General features: G+C 46.0%; 1 protein-coding gene across 1 annotated transcript in view; it reads right to left on the bottom strand.

The window, feature by feature from the left end:
* The window catches only part of opn7b (opsin 7, group member b), a 31,124-nt gene that overhangs the window by 8,458 nt on the left and 2,336 nt on the right, over nt 1-20,330 (bottom strand). Inside the window, exon 3 of the mRNA XM_086105687.1 lies at nt 19,907-20,034. Coding sequence (XP_085961813.1) covers nt 19,907-20,034 — 128 coding nt within the window. The remainder of the gene's footprint in view (nt 1-19,906; nt 20,035-20,330) is intronic.

Here is a 20,330-nt window from a genome sequence, read left to right as displayed (position 1 = left end):
GGATCCGGGGAACATGGATCCACCACATGTTCTGAACTGGTGGATGAAGCGGACCCCGCCTCAAATACAGGAGCACCGCTGCCCCGGTAGGGGGCCAACCTGTCCCGATGTAGGGCAACCTTTCTGCCCCTGGGGGGGACAGCCACCCGATAAACTACCTCTCCCACCCGCTCAAGTACCCTACATGGACCGTCCCAATGGCTGTCTAGCTTGGGGCAGCGCCCTTTTTTTCTTTTAGGTGTATACACCCAAACCAGTTCCCCAATCTGGAAGTTCCGCCCCTTGCTCCGCACGTCATAGTTCCGCTTTTGACGTGCACCGGCTTTCTCCAGCTCGTCCCGTGCGAACGCGTGCGCTGCCTCCAGCCGATCCTGCAGTTTCCGGGCATACTCCAGTCCCGGCTGGTCCTCTGTGCTGCCGGGAGGTCTTCCAAACGCCATCTCTGCTGGTGTCCGAATTTCCCGGCCCAGCATCAGCAGAGCAGGAGTACAGCTCGTGGAACTTTGGACCGCCGAACGATAAGCCATCAGTACCAGCGGAATGTGCTGGTCCCAATCACGTTGGTGTTTGGAGGTGAGGATGGCGAGCTGCTGCTGCATGGTGCGGTTAAATCGTTCCACAAGACCATCGCTCTGCGGATGCAAAGGTGTGGTGCGTGTTTTCTGCATGTCCAGGCGTTTACAAAGAGCAGCAAAAACTTTGGACTCAAAATTTCTACCTTGGTCACTGTGGAGGATATCTGCAGTCCCAAACCGACAGAACATGCCCTCCAGTAGCGCATCCGCCACTGTCTCCGCCTCTTGGTCTGGCAGTGCGTATGCCTCAGGCCACTTAGTAAAATAGTCCATCGCACATAGCACGTAACGGTTCCCTCTGTCCGTCACGGGGAAAGGGCCCATAATGTCCACAGCAACCCTCTCCATGGGCGCCCCAACCCTCTGTTGCTGAAGCGGTGCGTGCGATTGGTCTTGAGGTCCCTTGTAGGCCGCACACTCGTCACAGCGCCGGCAGAAGTCCTCTACGTCCCGTCGATGCTGACCCCAATAGAACCCTTGGCGCAGCCGTCGGAGGGTCTTGGTGCTGCCAAAGTGTCCCGAGCCGGTGCTCCCATGGCATGCTCTCAGCACCATCTCTTTAAGAGCTCCGGGCACTACCACCTGCCATCTCTCCTCCCCGGTGGCTGGTTCCTTCCAGGCACGCTGCAACACGCCGTCCTTCATGCGTAACACAGCAAACTGGCTCCAAAAGCCTTTGGTGGCAGCGGAGAGTCCCATCACTCCTTCCCAGGGTGGCCTCCTGCCACTCTGGACCCACTGTCGCACAGGGTTGAGATCACGGTCCTCTTCCTGCTTGGCAGCCCACTCTGTAGTGTCCACAGCCTCCAAAGTGCAGCATGACGGTCCAGCAGCAGTCGCTTCCCCACGCAGCTCCAACTCCCTGGCATCCCGCCGGTCGCAGTAGCTGCAGCCACTAACAGAACATGGCCGCCGGGAAAGGGCGTCCGCATTGGCATGTTGAGCCCCAGCCCGATATACCACTGTGAAGTGGAACGCCTGCAGCTCCTCCAGCCACCGTGCTACTTGGCCTTCTGGTTCCTTGAATGACATCAGCCACTGTAGTGCGGCGTGATCTGTCCGGACGGTGAAAGGCACGCCACACAGGTAATACTTGAAATGGCGTGTAGCCAAAACAACTGCTAACAGTTCACGTCTGGTAACACAGTAGCGTCGTTCACTCTTGTTGAAAGTGCGGCTGAAATAGGCCACCACTCGCTCACCTTCCGGCCCCACCTGTGACAACACCGCCCCCATGCCGACACTACTTGCGTCCGTGTCCAGCACAAAAGGTAAGGCTGGATCTGGCGGGGTGAGAACAGGAGCATTCATGAGGGCTCTTTTTAGGCTGCAGAACGCCTCCTGACAATCCGGCATCCAGAGGAAGGGTTGGTTGTCTTTAAGGAGGTGGAACAAGGGCGCCCCGATGCAAGAGAATCCCTTCACGAACCGTCTGTAGTACGAGGCCAGCCCCAAGAAGCTTTTCAACTGCTTCTGGTCCCTTGGTACTGGCCAATCTTTAATGGTGCGGACCTTCTCCTCCAGCGTGCTGATGCCCTCACCGTTCACTCGGTGGCCCAGGAACTCCACCTCCCGCTGCATAAAGTGGCACTTTTCTGGGTGCAGTTTCAGCCCAGCCGCTGCAATTCTTCCCAGCACCAGTCTCAGAGACTCCATTGCAGCCTGAAAAGACCCACCATGGACGAGGACATCATCCAAATACACCAGGCACCTTTGCCTCGGAATGTTCGAGAGCACTGTGTCCATCAAACGCTCAAATGTTCCTGGTGCATTGCACAGTCCGAAACTCATGACCTTAAACTGCCAGTGTCCTCGGGTGGTGCAGAATGCCGTCTTGGGTCTGGACTCCGTGGTGATGGGGACTTGCCAGTAGCCACTGCGCAGGTCGAGTGATGAGAACCACGCGGAGCCTGAGACCAAATCCAATGTCTCGTCTATCCATGGGAGCGGGTAGCAGTCCTTCTTTGTCACCTTATTGAGCGGCCTGTAGTCCACACAGAACCGTGGTCTGGTGCTCTTTTTCCGGGGGACCATGACCACGCCAGACGCCCACGGACTGTCAGAAGGCTCTATGATCCCTGCCTCGAGCATGGCACGGATCTCCTGATCGGCTGGGCCAGAGGCAGGCATCGGGGCCGAACCTTTACTGGTCGCGCGTCACCGGTGTCGATGTGGTGCTCAACCAAGTGAGTGAGGCCCACCACATTCTCACTGAGGGCAAAGATGTTCTCAAAGTCCCACAGTACCTGCCACAGCTGCTCACGCTGCTCGACATCCAAGCCGTCACAGTTCTTCTCCCAAATGGACCGGATAGCCCCAGTCCGGTTCTCTGTTGGCCGACTCGGGGTTAACTCCACTGACGTAGCTGGGCTGGATGTCATTGGCCCCGCCAGTGAGCAGTCCGTCACGGGGCGAGCGGACTCTAACCGATCTACCGTCGACTGTCGAGGAGTCAGCGCTGCTGCTGCATTGGACAGGCTGGGTCCGGTCATCCGCACATCTGTGTTCTCCGCTGCAGGGTCTGCATTGTTGACGGCCACCCCCGGAGTACCCTGCCTAGACGCCAGGATCAGCATGCTGACCACTCGGCAGGGTGAGCACCCCAGCTCCCAAGTCCACCACACATTTCGCAGCTTTTAAAAAGTCCCGTCCAAGAATACAGGGATCACTCACGTCAGCTACCCAAGCTGAGTGGGTTGTCGAACGACCCCCCAGGACGAACAAAAATGTCCCTTTGCCTCTCATCTCGGCTGTTTCACCGGTCACGGTCCTCCGTTTTGTAAAGGTCGATGTTAAGACGGTCCCTACTGGAACAACGTCAGGCCTCACAATTGTGGCTGAAGACCCAGTGTCCACCAGGGCTGTACAGGAAACGTCCCCAATCTGCACACGAACATGACTGGGGTCCCCCACGTCCGTCCAGCCCACCGTTATAGCTTTCTCTCCGAATGCGGGGTGCAGTTCCCGGTTAACAACTGTAGGGGTCCGCGTTGTTGGGGCTACACGGACCCTTTTCCGTTTCCCTGCTGGTTCAACAACTTTGGGCAGCGCCGCAGCAGGTGACCTGGCTGTCCACAACCCCAGCAGACAGCCGGGTGTGCACGATGTCCGCTTCTTTCCTCCTGCTGTGCTGGGCGGGTCTTTATTGCGCACACCAGCTCCTCCAACCACGCTGGCCTGGGCTCCTCCCCTTCCGACAACGAGGTGGCCAAAACGGGGCAGGCGGATGTCTGTAGCGCCCCCTTGGTTGCAATCTCCCACTCTGTAGCGAGAGAGAGTGCCTCTCCCAGGGCTGCCGGGTGGGCAAGCTGGACGTGCAGGCGCAGCTCATCCGGTCTGAGAGCTTGGATGAACTGATCGCGTATCAGTTCATTTTGGATCTCATTTGGCATTCCAGCATATGCGCGCCGACCCAGGCTCTCGATCTCATGAGCAAGACAACGGAGTGGCTCACCGGGATGTCGATCCCGCTGCTTGAACTCACAGCGCAAAGAGTCCCTCAAATTAAACTCCCCAAAGGGCCTCTGCAAAGCACCCACCAGGGCGCTGTAATCGAGTCTCTCTCCGGGGCTCAGCAGCAGCAGACAGGATGTAGCCTCCTCCGTCAGCGAAAGCGCTAACTGCACCGCTTTCACCTTGTCCGACCAATCCGCTGCGTTGGCCACCAACTCGAACTGTGCTCTATAAGCCTCCCAACTCCCTTTTCCGGAGAATTTAAGAGCTTTCATGGAGGGCCACGCGAGCCCAAGGGCGCCGCCATGCATGTTTACGTCCGTTGCGATGGCGGCGGCACCTGCCGCTACGTCATAGCGTAACTCAGTTTTGGCGGGCCCGCGCTCATTTTGGCGCGAATCAACAGCTTCATGGCGACCGCGCCCGTTGCAACTCGACTCAGGCATATCAATCACGCACGGTACGGCTTCATCCTTTACCGTCCGCCGGGTAACGGGATCGCCGCCCGGAACGGCCTCTTCCTTCACCTTCCGCCGAGTACCGGAGTCGCCGATCATCCTTACGCAAAAACGGGAGTGCGACGGGTGAATCCAAAACTTCTGACACCAATGTAATGCCCTTCAGTAGCGGAGAGAAGGATGCTCGCAGTCGCTGATACTATTAATCATTTTTAATAACAAAATAAGTAATAAACACACGCATTCAAAGGAGTTGCTGTTAGCCACAACTCACGCCCATGCGCTCCCCACTCAGACTAACTACCGGAGCCAATATTCCCCCAACCTGGCTCCTCCCCTCCCTATGACGTGACACAAATACAAGAAACAGATATTACACTACTGTAACGATTGAGAGGACGAATACTGTATCAATCAAGTCTATAACTAAGAGGAGAGGAATAACACTGTAATAATCGAGAGGACTAGTACTGTAACAATCACATCTAACTAACAGAGAGGAATAACACTTTAACGATCAAACCTAACTAAAGGGAGAGGAACAATACTGTAACAAAACGTAGAACAACGAGAACAAGCACGACTATAGCGAGAGGTCTGGAAAACAAACACTTGAGCAATAGCAGCAACCACGTCTAATAATGCAACAAGCTGCAGTCAGCTTGTCAGTTCTTAAATACATGGCTAATGATCATGGGCAGCAGGTGTGCACACTGAGGGAAAGGCCCTCGTCTGCCACCTGCTGGAGACACACAAGAACAGGATCATGCCGTCGATGAAAAGCGAGCCCAGAGACTCCCATGACACGTCCTTTTCGTGTCAATTTGTTGTTATCCTTTCGTTTCTTTTTTTTTTAATTGTCATGTTCGATTGTTTTGTGTTTGATTTTTATTGATCAACAACACATTTTTTTTGCTCTGCTCTATTCAGCAAATTGAGTGTCGTAAACTTAATGCAGCATACACTCCGTCTTGAGTTTGTCTCCGATTGAGTTCTCTTTAAATGAAAAGTAGCCTGAGCTATACTTTCCCAACCAGGTGCACTTAACATCACAGGAGAAATTCTGTATCGATTATGTTGTCAGTCAGCTGCAAACTCCTCTTTTGTCTCCGCTATTTCCATCTCCCCATTTTCATTAGCGCCTCTTAAAGGAAACGCGTGGCGGGATGAGTCCACCAAGCAGGGAGGCCTCTGACTTATCCCTTTCAAATTTTTTGATTTCTGGACTTCGATCCAGTGCTCACAAGTCCATCAACAGTCACAGGTGGCTGTCGATTAGATCTAATGAAAAGATGTGTTTTAATGTCAACTATTCTGTTCATCATTAGGTGTCTATGAACAACAACAGAACTAGCATGAGGCAGCTTTTCTGGCTTTGATAAAAGAAGTCATAAGGTTTGTGGGGGGTGAGAGGGGGGGGATATTTCTTCGACTCAATCCTGATTACATTTTATCAGCATTATAAATGCTACAGTGGCTCGCCGCAAGGTAATACTGGATGATGCACTGGAGTACAGAAGTTGTGTTATTCCTTCAAATGGAAAACCAACAGAAACTTGATTGATGTCATCATGTATAATGGTCATGGCATCTAGTACGGCAAATTTGAATGGATTGAAATGGTGAATGCACTCTCTGACCTCAATGCTCTTTGCAGCATCTGATGATTTTAAATGAGGGGCACAGTAAAGCCAACGGAAATCTCCTTTTATCTAGCTTTACCCATGGATCGCTTGGTCAATACGTCGCTACAGACACTTTGAGGATGAGCGTTGATGTGACTGATGGGATTAGTACGCAGAGGTTTTGCTGGAGCTCAACTCAAAAAACGCATTTTCCCATGATTTAGAATTTCCCCACCCACCAGTTGACTGAAGCCCAACATTTTAAATCTGAAATGTGTCCAAATTCTAATTTGTTTTTTCACCTTGGCTGCTGTGTAGTCTCGCGCTCTTTTGCCATGCTCTCGACCTTTCATGTCTCTCCCTCACTCCAGTTTGTGTGCTCACTGTGCTGTTTGTCTCTTCCACCTAACTTGGAACTGAACTAATTACAAACAGCGTTACAAGGAAAAAGACAAGAGAAACCAACAAATGAATTCAATCAGAAGCCGGATCTCATTGTTCACTAACAACCAGATTGCTTGTGACCAACATGTCACGAATGTATGGTGACCAAGCGTCTTGCGGAGCGCTCACCATATCGTGTTTAAAGCTCAATGCAGGCATTCTGCAAATTGAGGCCATGTCCCGCAAAATCAATGCTTGTTCAAATACCAAACTTGATCACGATATCAGCCCGCACCTGACGCAAGCTGCAAGGCTTGCTGAGAACGACCAGAGATAATAAGGCAGTGTTATTGCAATGGGCATGCTGACGGCCTGAGCGATGTGCCCGATTGGTTTAACAACTGGGCACCACTGCCTTCATAATCACAATATCAACCAGGCTTATGCAAGGTACTCCCATCAAGTCCGTTTTTCACTGGAAGGCAGCATTTTGCTCCGTAGATAGCAGAGGTGGGAATTCCCTACATTGACGGACACCCATTTTGCTGACGAATGGCAAATGATGGCAAGCTGGCACACTGAGCACTGGCAGAAGTATGTGCAGACCCACACTACATTTCAGAAGGTGGCGGTAACACACCAAAATCAGTTTGACAACTGCCAAAAAACAGACGAAGATGACAAAGTTGAAGGATCAGCGTTGGCTTTGGGTTTCCACAAAGATTCAGATGGCATTTTAATGCAGCAAGATTGTACATTTGGCATCAATGCAATATGCGAACAGCCCAGGCTGTTGATAAAATTTTGTAAATTAACCCACCTCTGGTAAATAGCACCCTCAGAGGCCAGTATTCTGGGATTCAATTTGGGGGCACACCCTCCCAAATTGGCTATATTGCCTATGACAAGGGTGCCCAAACTTTTTTGACCGAAGATCTCCTTTTCGATCAACCAACCTCCCGAGATCGACCCGTTACCGGGCACGCGCGCATACGCACGCACGTACACACGCATGCCATGATGAGCAACAGCCTGACGCTGAGGCATGCGACGCATTTTTGCAGTTTGTTAACGATAGTAGCTCATGCGTACCGTTTTAAAATGCTTCTCTCGGCCCTCCAGATTCCCATTCTTTGCCCATCCCCTCGGTGAATTGTACGAAACAAACTCTGAATGAGAATAATGATAACGATGAAAGATTAGCGCAACAACTCTGAGCACAAGCTGCAACCGCAGACTGCTGAGCGCTAACAACTTCCGGTGTCGCAGTCACACGCCACGGTAGGTTAACGATGACCCGCTTTATTTTAGTTTTCTTTTTAAATACTTTTTGTGAAGGTGAGACTGACAGAATGATTAGGGTGCAATGTGCATTAACACAAAAAATATATTACTAACATGCACAGAGACACAATTTTTTATTCTTTTTTTTTTTTTTTTTCCCATACACCCCTCAGATCGATTTGGGACCAGTCCCTGATCTACTGGTCAATCACGATCGACGTAATGGGCACCCCTGGCCTATGACATGTAGACCATCTCTTACCCTGAATTAAATAGGAAAGGTTCCATCGCTACAAGGACAATGCCTCTTATTTCAAATACTGCCTTCCATCTTTAATACCGACATGTATGACAACATAATCACTGACAGAGTGAGCGCAAAATGCCTCACAGTACATCTGAATCGGGATGAACCAGAGGTGATTGCTCTAAGACTGCAAGGGAAGCTCAGGTTCCCCTGAAATGTCAAAAGTAAGTGATCAAATATAAGATAAGATAAGATAAGATATCCTTTATTAGTCCCACACTGGGGAAATTTACAGCCTCCAGCAGCAAGAATGTAGGCAGAAAGAAGAAGAAAAAACAAACAAACACCGTCCAATTAAGTGCAATATAAATACAAAATGGATAAATCGCAGTGCTATTTACAGTTATTTTCCACATCATTCAATTATTAAATATTATTGTTGCTATTTTTTATTCAGCAGCCTGACAGCAGTTGGTAGGAATGTGTGCACGTACAATTGTGTGGAAATGGCATTGACTAAATATGTGCTACAACGCACTCAACTTTTGTTCCGAATCAGCTTCTTATTTCTGGTTACGACGCGACTCTCTTCTTATTCATTCCCGTAGCTTCACTGTGCTTTAAACTGTGTGGACGCTGAGCGTCGACCGCGCGGACACTGGGCGTTCAGTGTAGGTTGTCCCAGTGCATTGAAACGAGACGAGTCATTGGATAAATGCTGGTTTTGTCCCGCCCATCGGACGCTCAGCGTCTCTGGGAGTCTATGGACAGTGGGCGTTTATAGGCTGGCCCGGATGCTCAGCTTGTCTTCATGATGATTGGATAATCTGTCTGAGGCTGAATCTCTTTTTGATTGACAGCGAAATGAGCCAATCACCGATCTTATGGTGAAGGCATCCTTTTCATTTTTTTGAAAAGGAACGGAGAGTGGAATTCACGTATAAATAAACGGACACATTTTATGATGTAGGCCGAAATTGAGCTTCCCCTCCTTAATAGACCAGCATCCGCCACTGGGATGAATTTATCTATGGGTCTGACCCTGTTTTGCAACACAGCGTTCAGTGGGTAGAAGTGGAGCTGCTTGTTAAGTGCATAAAATCATGTCGGAACAAAAGAGCAGCTTTGCTCAGCGGATGTTGGGAAGCAACCTTTTTGTGCACGGTTATTGGTGAGTTAGTCATGAGGGCATAAGTGCTTATGCTCATTTACATTTCAGGCTGTTTTATTTGTGTTCTGCATTAAACATGTGTTTCTGGATGGGGGAGAAACAAGTTTCAAAAAGAGCCCGCCTAAATTGTGGCCTTGACTTCAAGGACACAACTGAAGCTGAAAGAGACCCCAGAATCCAGTTAGAGGCAGCTGCACCAACATTTCAAAACTCACTGCAGCAGAATGTGAACAGGGACTACAAAGCCTGATTCTGTTGATGAGTTTTCCCACATTCTCCTGCCGTGGTTCAAGATGCACTTTTTGGACCCAAACCCTTTTCTCTGATATATTTTGGCAGGCATTGTTTGAATTGTTGTGGTCTTAATAATAAATATTGATATACTTGTTGCACTTGATCAAGAGATAAACAGGGACCACTTTATTTCAGACCATCGGTTTTGTGATGTCAGTTTTAAAATGCGGTACTATTCACAAACAGTGGGGGATCTTGGATGACTGATTTGGTATTGTTACATCAGGAAGAACTTCAGATACTCAAATGGGATCTCACTTGTATTAGCGCGTTTCGACCACAGGTACTCAGAGCGCTTCGCACTGTTACTTCTTTCACCTACTGGTGACGCAGCACCAAAAGCTACTGGGGGTTCAATGTCTTGCTCAAGGACACTTCAACATGGTTTCCCAACTGGTAGAGCAACCTCCCAGTTAGGAAACGACCACTCTACCACTGAACCATGCAGCCCCAAATACACAATAACCAGCGTTCCAAGTGAACTTCATTTGACCCTCTCTGAATTTCTCAATGCTGCAAAACTGTTCATTGTTTCAGTAGAATTTTTGTTTTGGTTCTGTTTTGTATATGTTTCAGTTCCTGCTGAAGTGGAGGGCATTCCCTCCAGTGGCCCACCTGCCATACGTTCTAATCAGCAGACTGCCACCTGCTGTCAGATTATAAGATAAGATAAGATAAGATATCCTTTATTAGTCCCACACTGGGGAAATTTACAGCCTCCAGCAGCAAGAATGTAGGCAGAAAGAAGAAGAAAAAACAAACAAACACCGTCCAATTAAGTGCAATATAAATACAAAATGGATAAATCGCAGTGCTATTTACAGTTGTTTTCCACATCATTCAATTATTAAATATTATTGTTGCTATTTTTTATTCAGCAGCCTGACAGCAGTTGGTAGGAACGAGCGTCTGTATCTCTCCTTCTTGCAGCGCGGGTGTAACAGTCTCTGGCTGAAGGAGCTACCTAGTGCTGTCAGGGCGGGCTGGAGAGGGTGGGAGGGACTGTCCATCATAGCTTTTAGCTTAGTTAGCATCCTTCTGTTGCCCACCTCCTCCAGAGTGTCAAGGGAGCAACCCAGGACAGAACTGGCCTTCCTGACCAGTCGCTCCAGTCTCTTTCTGTCCCGGGCTGAGATGCTGCCTGACCAGCAGACAATGCCATAATGGATGGCCGAGGCCACCACCGAGTTATAGAAAGTCTTAAGGAGCGACCCCTGAACCCCAAAAGACCTCAGTTTCCTGAGTAGGAAGAGTCGGCTCTGTCCTTTCCTAATCAGGTTGTCCGTGTTTGTAGACCAGTCCAGTTTGTTGTTCAGAAGAACACCTAGGTACTTGTAGGAGGTCACCCTCTCTATGTCCATACCCTGGATGTTCATCGGTGCCGGTGAGGACTGTTTCCTGCAAAAATCCACAACCAACTCCTTAGTTTTCCTAGGGTTGATCTGGAGGAGATTCTGCTGGCACCAGTCCACAAAGTCCTTCGTCATTTCCCTGTACTCCCGATCGTCCCCCTCTGTAATGAGGCCAACAATCGCAGAGTCATCGGAGAACTTCTGAAGGTGGCAGGTTGGAGTGGCGTGTCTGAAGTCCGAGGTGTAGAGGATGAACAGGAATGGAGCCAGAACAGTCCCCTGCGGCGCTCCAGTGCTGCAGAGAAGCCTGTCCGACTCACAGCTCTGCAACCTCACGTACTGCGGCCGATTTGTGAGGTAGTCAGTGATCCATGCTGTGAGATGGTGGTCCACTCCGGCGTCCTGCAGTTTGCCTCCCAGCAAGTTGGGCTGGATGGTGTTGAAGGCACTGGAGAAATCAAAGAACATGATTCTCACAGTGCTCCCAGCCATCTCCAAGTGTGACAGCACTGAGTGGAGGAGGTAGATAATGGCGTCTTCCACGCCGATGCCAGGCTGATAGGCAAACTGCAGCGGGTCCAGTGCCGGGCTAACCAGCGGTTGAAGGTGGGCGAGGACGAGTCTCTCCAGCGTCTTCATCAGGTGAGACGTCAGCGCCACCGGTCTGTAGCTGTTCAGCTCCTTAGGGTGGGGGGTCTTGGGCACTGGGACCAGGCACGAAGTTTTCCACAGCTGTGGAGTTCTGCCCAGCTTCAGGCTTAGGTTGAACATGTGCTGGACAATGTCACACAGCTGGTCAGAGCAGGTCCTGAGGAGCCGGGAACTGATCTTGTCTGGACCTGCTGCCTTCCTCACATTCATCTTCCTCAGTTGGTTCCTCACCTGCTCTGTTGTGACGGACAGGCAGGAACCAGGTGACAGACTGGGTTGATGAGAGCTGGTCGAAAGAGGAGGGGGAGGAGAAGAAGTCCTCAGTGAGAGTGGTTGCAGTTGGTGGTTGGGGGAAGGGACAGACGACTGGTCGAAACGGTTGAAAAAACGGTTCAGTCCATCTGCCCAGTTCTTGTCCTTCTCAGTCAATGTCTTTGGGCTGTCATGGCCTGAGATGGGTTTCAGGCCCCTCCAGACACCAGCGACATTGTTGGCCTGCAACTGGTCCTCCAATTTGATCCTGTATATCTTCTTCCCCTCCCTGATCTTTCTTCTCAGCCGAATCTGCACGGCCTTCAGCTCCTCTCTGTCTCTCGACATAAAAGCTCTCTTCTTCTCCTTCAGGAGGGCCTTTATGTCGGGATTAATCCATGGTTTGCTGTTGGAAAAACACCGCACAGTTCTGGTGGGTACGGTGTTCTCCTCACAGAAGTTTATGTAGTCTGTGATGGTGTCAGTGAGTGCATCAATGTCCTCCCCGTGAACCTCGCTGAAGAGTTCCCACCTGGTCGTGTCGAAGCAGTCCCGCAGAGCATCTTCAGCTTCCGTGGACCATTTCCTGACCATTCTGGTCACAGTTGGCTGCCTGTGCACCAGTGGTTTATACACAGGCTCGAGAAATACCAAGTTGTGGTCTGCTCTTCCAAGAGGGGGGAGGGGGAGGGGTTTATATGCCTCCTTGGTATTGGCATAAAACAAGTCCAAAATTTTATTGTCTCTAGTGGCACAGGTTACATATTGCGTGAAGGTTGAAAGGGAGGACGACAGAGAGACATGGTTGAAGTCCCCAGAGATGATCAGCAGGGCATTGGGGGACTGTGTTTGCAGCCTGCTCATGACAGTCATCAGGGCATCACGCGCTGCATCACCATTAGCCGACGGGGGGACGTACACTGTCACATCTATGACGTGTGAGAATTCCCTCGGGAGATAATGGGGCCTGAGGCTAATGGCAACAGTTCAATGTCCCGGCTGCAGAGTTTGTCTTTGATCGTGATATGCCCCGGATTGCACCATTTGTCATTCACAAAAACAGCCAGTCCCCCACCTTTTCTCTTTCCACTCCCTTCATTCCTGTCCGCACGTATGAGTTGGAAGCCGTCCAACTCGGCATGTGTGTCCGGAGTGATCGCTGTCAGCCACGACTCCATGAGTAGCATCAGGCTAGCCTCGCGGTACTCCCTTTGATGTCGCGTTAGCGCCGCCAGCTCATCCATCTTGTTAGGGAGCGATCTTACATTCCCCATGATGACGGACGGGAGGACATGTCTGTACTTTCTCCTCCTTGTGCGGCGGTCCTTCCCGGCTCGACACCCACGTCTCCTCCTCTTCAACTCGCGTGGGATATCCGGTCTGTCACCGGCCAGTAGCCCGCTGTTAGCCCGCCATGCTAACAGCTGGTCCTTACTGTAAACAATGGAGTTGCGTGTGCCATCGGGATCTCCGTTCACAGGGTACGTAAAAAGATTAAAGCAAATAAAGGAGATGAGCAGAAATGAAGCTGCCCCTCTCCCCCCCGTAGGTTTGGGGTACAAAACCACGCAAAACAAAATGGGAAGAAGAAATAAATAAAGTAAAAAGACGAAAAGAAACTCAAACAGGGATATGCGCTGCTGGAGAGGCAGCCACTCAGGGGGCGCCATCATAAAAAAAAATAATAATAATTATTCAGCCTTATTCATGACTCGTATTTTCTCATGTAAGTAGTGTTTTTGTTGCGGTGTTATTCTCTGTTTGTATTATACACACATTGGATTTCCCTTAACTTTTGTGACAAGCGATTTACATTTATATTGGTCCTTGCCTTCTGCAAGTATATTTTTGTTTGTCTCGTTTTGCCCTGGTTCTTCATTATCAGCGTCTTTTGTTGTATGTACATTGTGGGTGTGGCGTTTTTGTAAATAATCATTTTGTCAACTCTTTGTTTGTGAAACCCGATTCTGGTCCGGGATAGTCCGGAACACTTGAAAATTTGAAACGTACTTTTATTTAACAAGCTGAACAGTAAAATTCACCACACATCTTTGATCCATGAAAAAAGTATATCCAATTGTATGCCTCTGTATTGCTTTCAATGAGTATTCAACTTTCAATTAATATTTGGGGTATGCATATTTTGACTTTATTCCCTGAAAACAAAACCAAAACCACGAAATGTGGATAGGTTTTAGAGAATGTGTGAGAGAGAGCACATTTAATGAAAAACGTTAAGGTCACATGATCCACAAGGTCAATTTCAAGGTCCAATTATAGGTCAAAAGGTGAAGTTACTAAAATATGCACCCATCTTCCTAATGATTCCAGACTTCAAATCCGTGTTGGATTCCCTTGACAACTATTTTGTGATGATTGATCCAATAGTTTCCGAGATATGTGTTCAAAGAAAGGCGGCCCTGCCCCATTTTGCCGAACTAATTAAAATTTGGTGGGCCGTAGCTCCCGAACCCCTGCTCCGATTGACCTAACATTTTAGATTTAGTATTGCGCCATCATTATCAACAAGTACAGAAGTTTCATTGAATCAAAAAAAAAGATGAGACCAAGGTAAATCTGAATATTGTTCCATGCATGCTTCCCAACCTAGCCCATAGAAATTATTTTGAGATTTGTATTCTCTATCTTTATTTTCTGATTGAATGTGTTTTTCGTTAGTGCAGTGTTGAACTTTTACAACTACTTCAGTGTTTTATCTCAAAGAGATATTTAATTATTTTTGTGGTGATTGATTGTAAAAACACTCTTTTGCACGAGATAGGCTTGGATAAGGTTCAAAGTTTGGTTGTTTGAAACTCACTCACACCTGTCAGATTTTAGTTGGCCATTGTTACAACTTTTGAACACTTTCATGTTTGCAAGCATAAAAATAGCCAGGAGTGACGACATGTAAACTAAAAGTAATAGTTTGCCGGCATATAGTTGTAATCCCTGCAAGTTTGACGTTCCTTTGAAAAGTATAATAGGCACCAGCGGTTGTCTTATTTTAACTTGCTCAATCACTGGTTGGTGTCTGTTGGTCGACTTCAAAGTCATCACTTCTGATCATTGTTTCAAATGCAACAAATTAACTTTCTCTGAAGAACAAAAAACAACATTCGGAAAAGTGACTGCAAAGATGAGCTTTCCCACAGAATCAGAAGCTAAGCTGACGGGTGTGCAGATCATTTGACAGCAAAGCCAAAAGAGAACTGAACATGTAAAAGCCCACCCAGACTTTCAAGGCAACACAAATACATCAGGCCTCAGCATGGAACAATATATGGGGTGTATTTCATACACAAGAATGTATGAAATGGCCTCATTAAAATAGCTAAGATTGAATGTTCTCCTTTTTACAGCCTCTTTGACTCATACCTTTGTAACAGCTACACAGGCACAAACGCACCACACAAAAATCAAAACAGCTTACACAGTAAACCTTTATTGGAAAAATCATGACATCATGCCATCTTGCTCCAAGACAGCTCGCTAATACTGTATTGGAATGGTCTCAAAGTTGTGCGCAGGGGCTCAGAGCTACAGCAGTTGTAAATATTTCATGCCACAACGCATTGCAATTTTCACCGTTGGGCAGCAAGAAATCCGTAACAATGCTCATTCACATACGTGAAGTATTCATCTGTGAATAAGGTAGAATCGCTCTGTGGAAAACCAATGAATGAAACGTGCACCTTGACAACACGAAGACCTTTAAGAAAGAAGCTGCACTTTATGTAATCATGTTCTATATCTAATATACTCTACAGTACAGTAACAGAATACCTGGTGAGGGTTACTCAAAAGGGAGGCACGTTGGATGAGTGGCGAACACATTTGGGTCAGTTCCGAGGTTGGGGGTTCGAATATGGCTGTATGGTGCATGTCCTCCACCTGCTTGCATGTATTGTCTTTGGGTACTCTGGCTTCTTCAAACCTTACTTCTCCTTGGATATTGATATTGGAAATTGAGTGTGAACAGTTGTTTGTCTATGTGTCCTGTGATTGGGTCGAGAGACTCGAGAGTAACATTTCCTAAGGGGTGGAAGTCAACTTCACTTTGAATCATGCAATTGGGACAATACAGAATAAAAAATCCACGGGAGCCGAGAGGAGCTACAAAATGGGAGTAGTAAAGGGATGAAAGTCATTCTGAACGGAAGCAGGAGGGGAGTGTGAGTCGTTTTCTGGGACAGGATTTTTTTTTTCCTACCGTCCGGGACTGGGACGGGGTGTGATTTTTTTCTGTGGAAGAGGGATGGGACGGGAGTGAAAATCCACTACCCTGTCACACTCTACTGGCCACAAGTCCAGAGTGTACCCTACCTCCCAACCCAAGTCAGCTGGGATAGGTTCCAGTAAGTTCCCGAGTGAGGAAAAGCACTATCGCGGATGAATGGGTGAATAACTCAAATACTACTACGGTACTTCCTCTGCCTTAAAATAGGTACAGTACATAGAAAGGGACAAAAAACAATTTATCCGTAATGTTGTATATACAGTATATGCTGTATTTACAGTACAGTATTAATCAAACCAGTGATAAAGTTCCACTCTCAAACCATTTCATTAATCATCGGCAACGCAAAACCAAGCTCCTGCTTTGATTTCACAGAAAGCAAATAGCCCATAGTATGGTACTTTTTTTTTTTTTTTTGTGGAGGAGGGGGATCCCCAACTTGACAAAAAGGTGCACGGCAAAAAGCCCAAAGGCACATGGTCCAACTTCGACCCGCCGTCCAAAACAATGTTGAGCTGGTCCCATGTTCCACAGCGCTTGGTCCAAAACTATTCATCTTATATATAAATGATATCTGCAAGGTCTCAAAACAATTTAAATGTGTCCTATTTGCTGATGATACAACTTTCTACTGTTCTGGAATAAATCTGAAACAGCTCCTGACAACCGTAGAAAACGAATTAAACAAATTAAAAAACTGGTTCGACAGAAATAAATTGTCACTTAACCTGAAAAAATCGAAGTTAATTGTTTTTGGCACAAGACCAATCAAACACCAAGCTAAAATTATGGTAAACTCAATTGAGATAGAAAGAGCGTATGAAACCAAGTTTCTCGGATTAGTAATAGACTCAAAACTATGTTGGAAGCCACATATCGATAACGTAAAAAGAAAAATAGCCAAAACCGTAGGGATCCTCTACAAAACCAAGGAAGTGCTAAATAAGAGATCTTTGTACACATTATACACGTCATTATTATTACCATATATGACCTGCTGTGTGGAAATATGGGGAAATGCCTGCAAAACAAACACACTCCCTATTCTCAACCTACAAAAAAAAGCAATTCGAATTATTAATAGATCAAAATATACGGAACCCACAAATCCACTATTTATCAAATTAAATACGATGAAATTTTATGACCTGGTTGACTTTAAAATCGCCCAATTAATGTACAAAGCACACAATAACCTGCTCTGCCAAAACATTCAGAAGTTTTTCGAAATTCGAGAAAGCAGCTATGATTTAAGAGGTACCAACTTATTCAAAAAACTCAAAACAAGAACAAACATCAAGCAAAGAAGTGTATCTATCAAAGGTGTTAATCTGTGGAATAATTTCGAAACGGACCTGAAAATGAGTAAATCGCTTGCTGAGTTCAAAAACAAATTCAAAGAAATAGTACAAACAACCTACATCAATCAGAGTTAAAATGATAAATTCAAAACATTAAATATAATGATAAATCAGAACTAAGTTGATAAATAGAGAAAGCTATATAAATATCCATTATGAATACAAGAGAAAATTGACACAAGAGTGTCAGGGTGTGGAAGTATATAATCCCGATACAAACCAAAAGTTGTAAAAATATCACGGTTAAGGGTAAAGTATGAGCCTTAATGGAGACTTCTTTCTTCTTACTTTTTTCTTTTCTGATTGATATAAAAATGATTTATTAGATACAATCACATAACGGGATAGGACTAGATACGTTTTTTACTTCTTCCTACTCCCTTGAACATAATAACTGTGTTGAATGAAGATTGATTTCTTTCTTTTTACTTTTTTTATCTACCTTATTTTCTGTCAAATTATTACTGTATATATGTTTTATGTTCAATAAACAAACAAACAAACAAACAAACAGCCAGGGCAAAACCTAAATCTCAAGGTTGGACTAACAACTCCTATATGATCTCTAAGATACACTCAACATTGAGAAGGCATCTGCGAAAAAAAAAAATACGTACCCTGGTAAGAGTACTGTTACATTTGAATAATAAGACTCACTCAAAAGTCAAAAACAGGACTCTCATTCGGTAAGTATCCATTTAAAAAATAACTCTGCTTTTTTAAAGAAAATATCAAATGAAGGCACATTTAGACACAAGATATGGTTTTCAGTTTTCTTTTAATGCGCATGAAACCGCACCATAGGCTCATGAGGCAGAGGTGATTAATTACATAACTCCATAATTGTAATTGTTTACAATCTAATTAGATTTCATTGGATTCCGAGAGGTCGACGATTCACACACACACATATTGGCAATGCTGACATGTGCTTCATTAGCTCAAAAGAAGATGAATTTTGCCAACTTACAGCTTTATCTTAAGTGCTGAGAGTACGAAGAATAGCGCGGACAAACTGCAGTTTGTGTTTGTGTGCTGTGGCTGACCTCTGGGTCTTACAGTATTCTGCAAAGCATTCATTTTGCAAACGCAGACTGAGACAGACATTTGTATGCTTGCCGGCTGAAATGTCAACATTCACTGGGGTGAATTGAGACTTTTTTTCTTCAGACTTCACGTAAACAAGTCACTTGGAACATGTGACTTCTGTGTTGTGGTCACATTTAAGCGTGTAGTCGTGTGACTGTCTGTCTCCATTAGATTGTTGAAATGGAGTCAAATGTCACTCATGAATATGATGCATGAGTGAAACAGAGTCATGTGACAGCAAATATCTCTGAGAAAAACAAAACAAATAAACTACGGAAGCAGTTATAGATAAAAATACCGAAGGAGTGGAATGTAGCTCAATGTAAAATACTAGTAATACAATTTGAAGTAAAAAAAGTATGTTGTCTCGTTTGAAGCAACTACTCGGACAAAGACAAATTGTCCCAAATTTTAAATGTAAATATGGAGCAACTAGGTGGAAAATACCATACTCATGCACTTCCCACGTTTTAAAATGGAGTAATCACCTACTACTGCCAATACAGAGGCACTTTCCCTGACTTCCATACAATGCCAGAAAGATTTGTCAACTACGGCACCTGGCTGATGAACCCTACTTCAGGCTCCATCAATACAATGAATAGATGTTGTGAATTGTTCTTTTTGGAATCTATAACAAGGGTCCGACAGATTATCGCGTCGGCTGATTTAATCGCCAATATTATCACATGCCCTCTGAGACAATAAAGCCCTGGGTTTTCGTGCTCGACAACAACAACAACGACAACGGCAACAGCCAATCGTCACCGGGAATGTACTGTCTTTACTATGTGACATGCATGCAAAAAAAACCCAAAACAACAACAACAGACACAAAGAGAGCATGGTGACTGGTGAAATAAAAACAATACTATTGCTTGTGCAGCACCTATGTATGTTAAACTAAGTACGTTCTTGACGCCAATGACAATGGACGAACTGGTGAGGCTTAAAATAGTGTCGGAAGGATGACTGACACAATGACATGGCTACTTCTGTATATTAGCACTTTAAAAATTGCCTCAAAACAGCAGATTATATTAAAAAAAACAATCAGCAAAAAAACACACACTTTTTTTGGCTGATTGTTTTTTTTCCCCACAGTAACATATCACAAAATCCAACAACATTCAACCCCAACCCCACACCTCCTCCTAAAAAAAAAAGCAGCTTCTTTGTTGATTTTTCTATATGTTGTTTAGTTAAATAACCAGGACAACAAATAAATATTAAGCAAACAAAAAGGAGAAAATATTGTGAAACAATCAAATGCACTGCTGGTAATTAATTTCTTGTAAGTGGTAATAAACCAAAAAATAAGATCTTTTATTCACATATATAAAGCTTTTTTTCATTCATTAACCCTTTACAAGAAATTATTTATTATTGGCTGATTAATCAGCTATGTGAATTTTATTCTGACAAATATAGGAATCATCTTTAAAACAAAAATGTGTCGAGTCACCTTACCATAATTTGGGCAGCAGACCTTGAGCCAGCAGACAGAGGAAAGCACCGTTAGGTTCGTCAGACTGCACAGGCCAAACAAAACGCCACAGAAAGCGTAAACGATGCAGGTGACTTTATTATACAGCCATCTGGATGTGGAGAAAGAAAAAGATTAAAGGAGTCTTAGCACTAGGGGATGGTCGGGGTTGCCGAAACATGAAACATCCGATTTTATCCTCAAAGTCAATGAAATGCACTTTCATAGTGCTTTATCTCCACTGGATGTTGTCCAAAAGGCCTCAAATTGACTTTTGTTGAAAACCTATCTTGTGTACATCCCCGCTAACGGCAATGCTGCATAAACCTTTACTTTAATGAGACACTTAATTCAACCTCGCGCGTGCATGCGTGTGTATAATGTGACTCTAGTCTGGGAATACTCATT

Source organism: Hippocampus guttulatus, chromosome 1 (assembly GCF_054856545.1).
Source record: "Hippocampus guttulatus isolate MCC_2025c chromosome 1, RoL_Hgut_1.0, whole genome shotgun sequence".
In the NCBI taxonomy this organism is placed as follows: domain Eukaryota; kingdom Metazoa; phylum Chordata; class Actinopteri; order Syngnathiformes; family Syngnathidae; genus Hippocampus; species Hippocampus guttulatus.
Note: the sequence above shows the minus strand (reverse complement) of the source record. Positions and strands in the feature narration are given on the sequence as shown.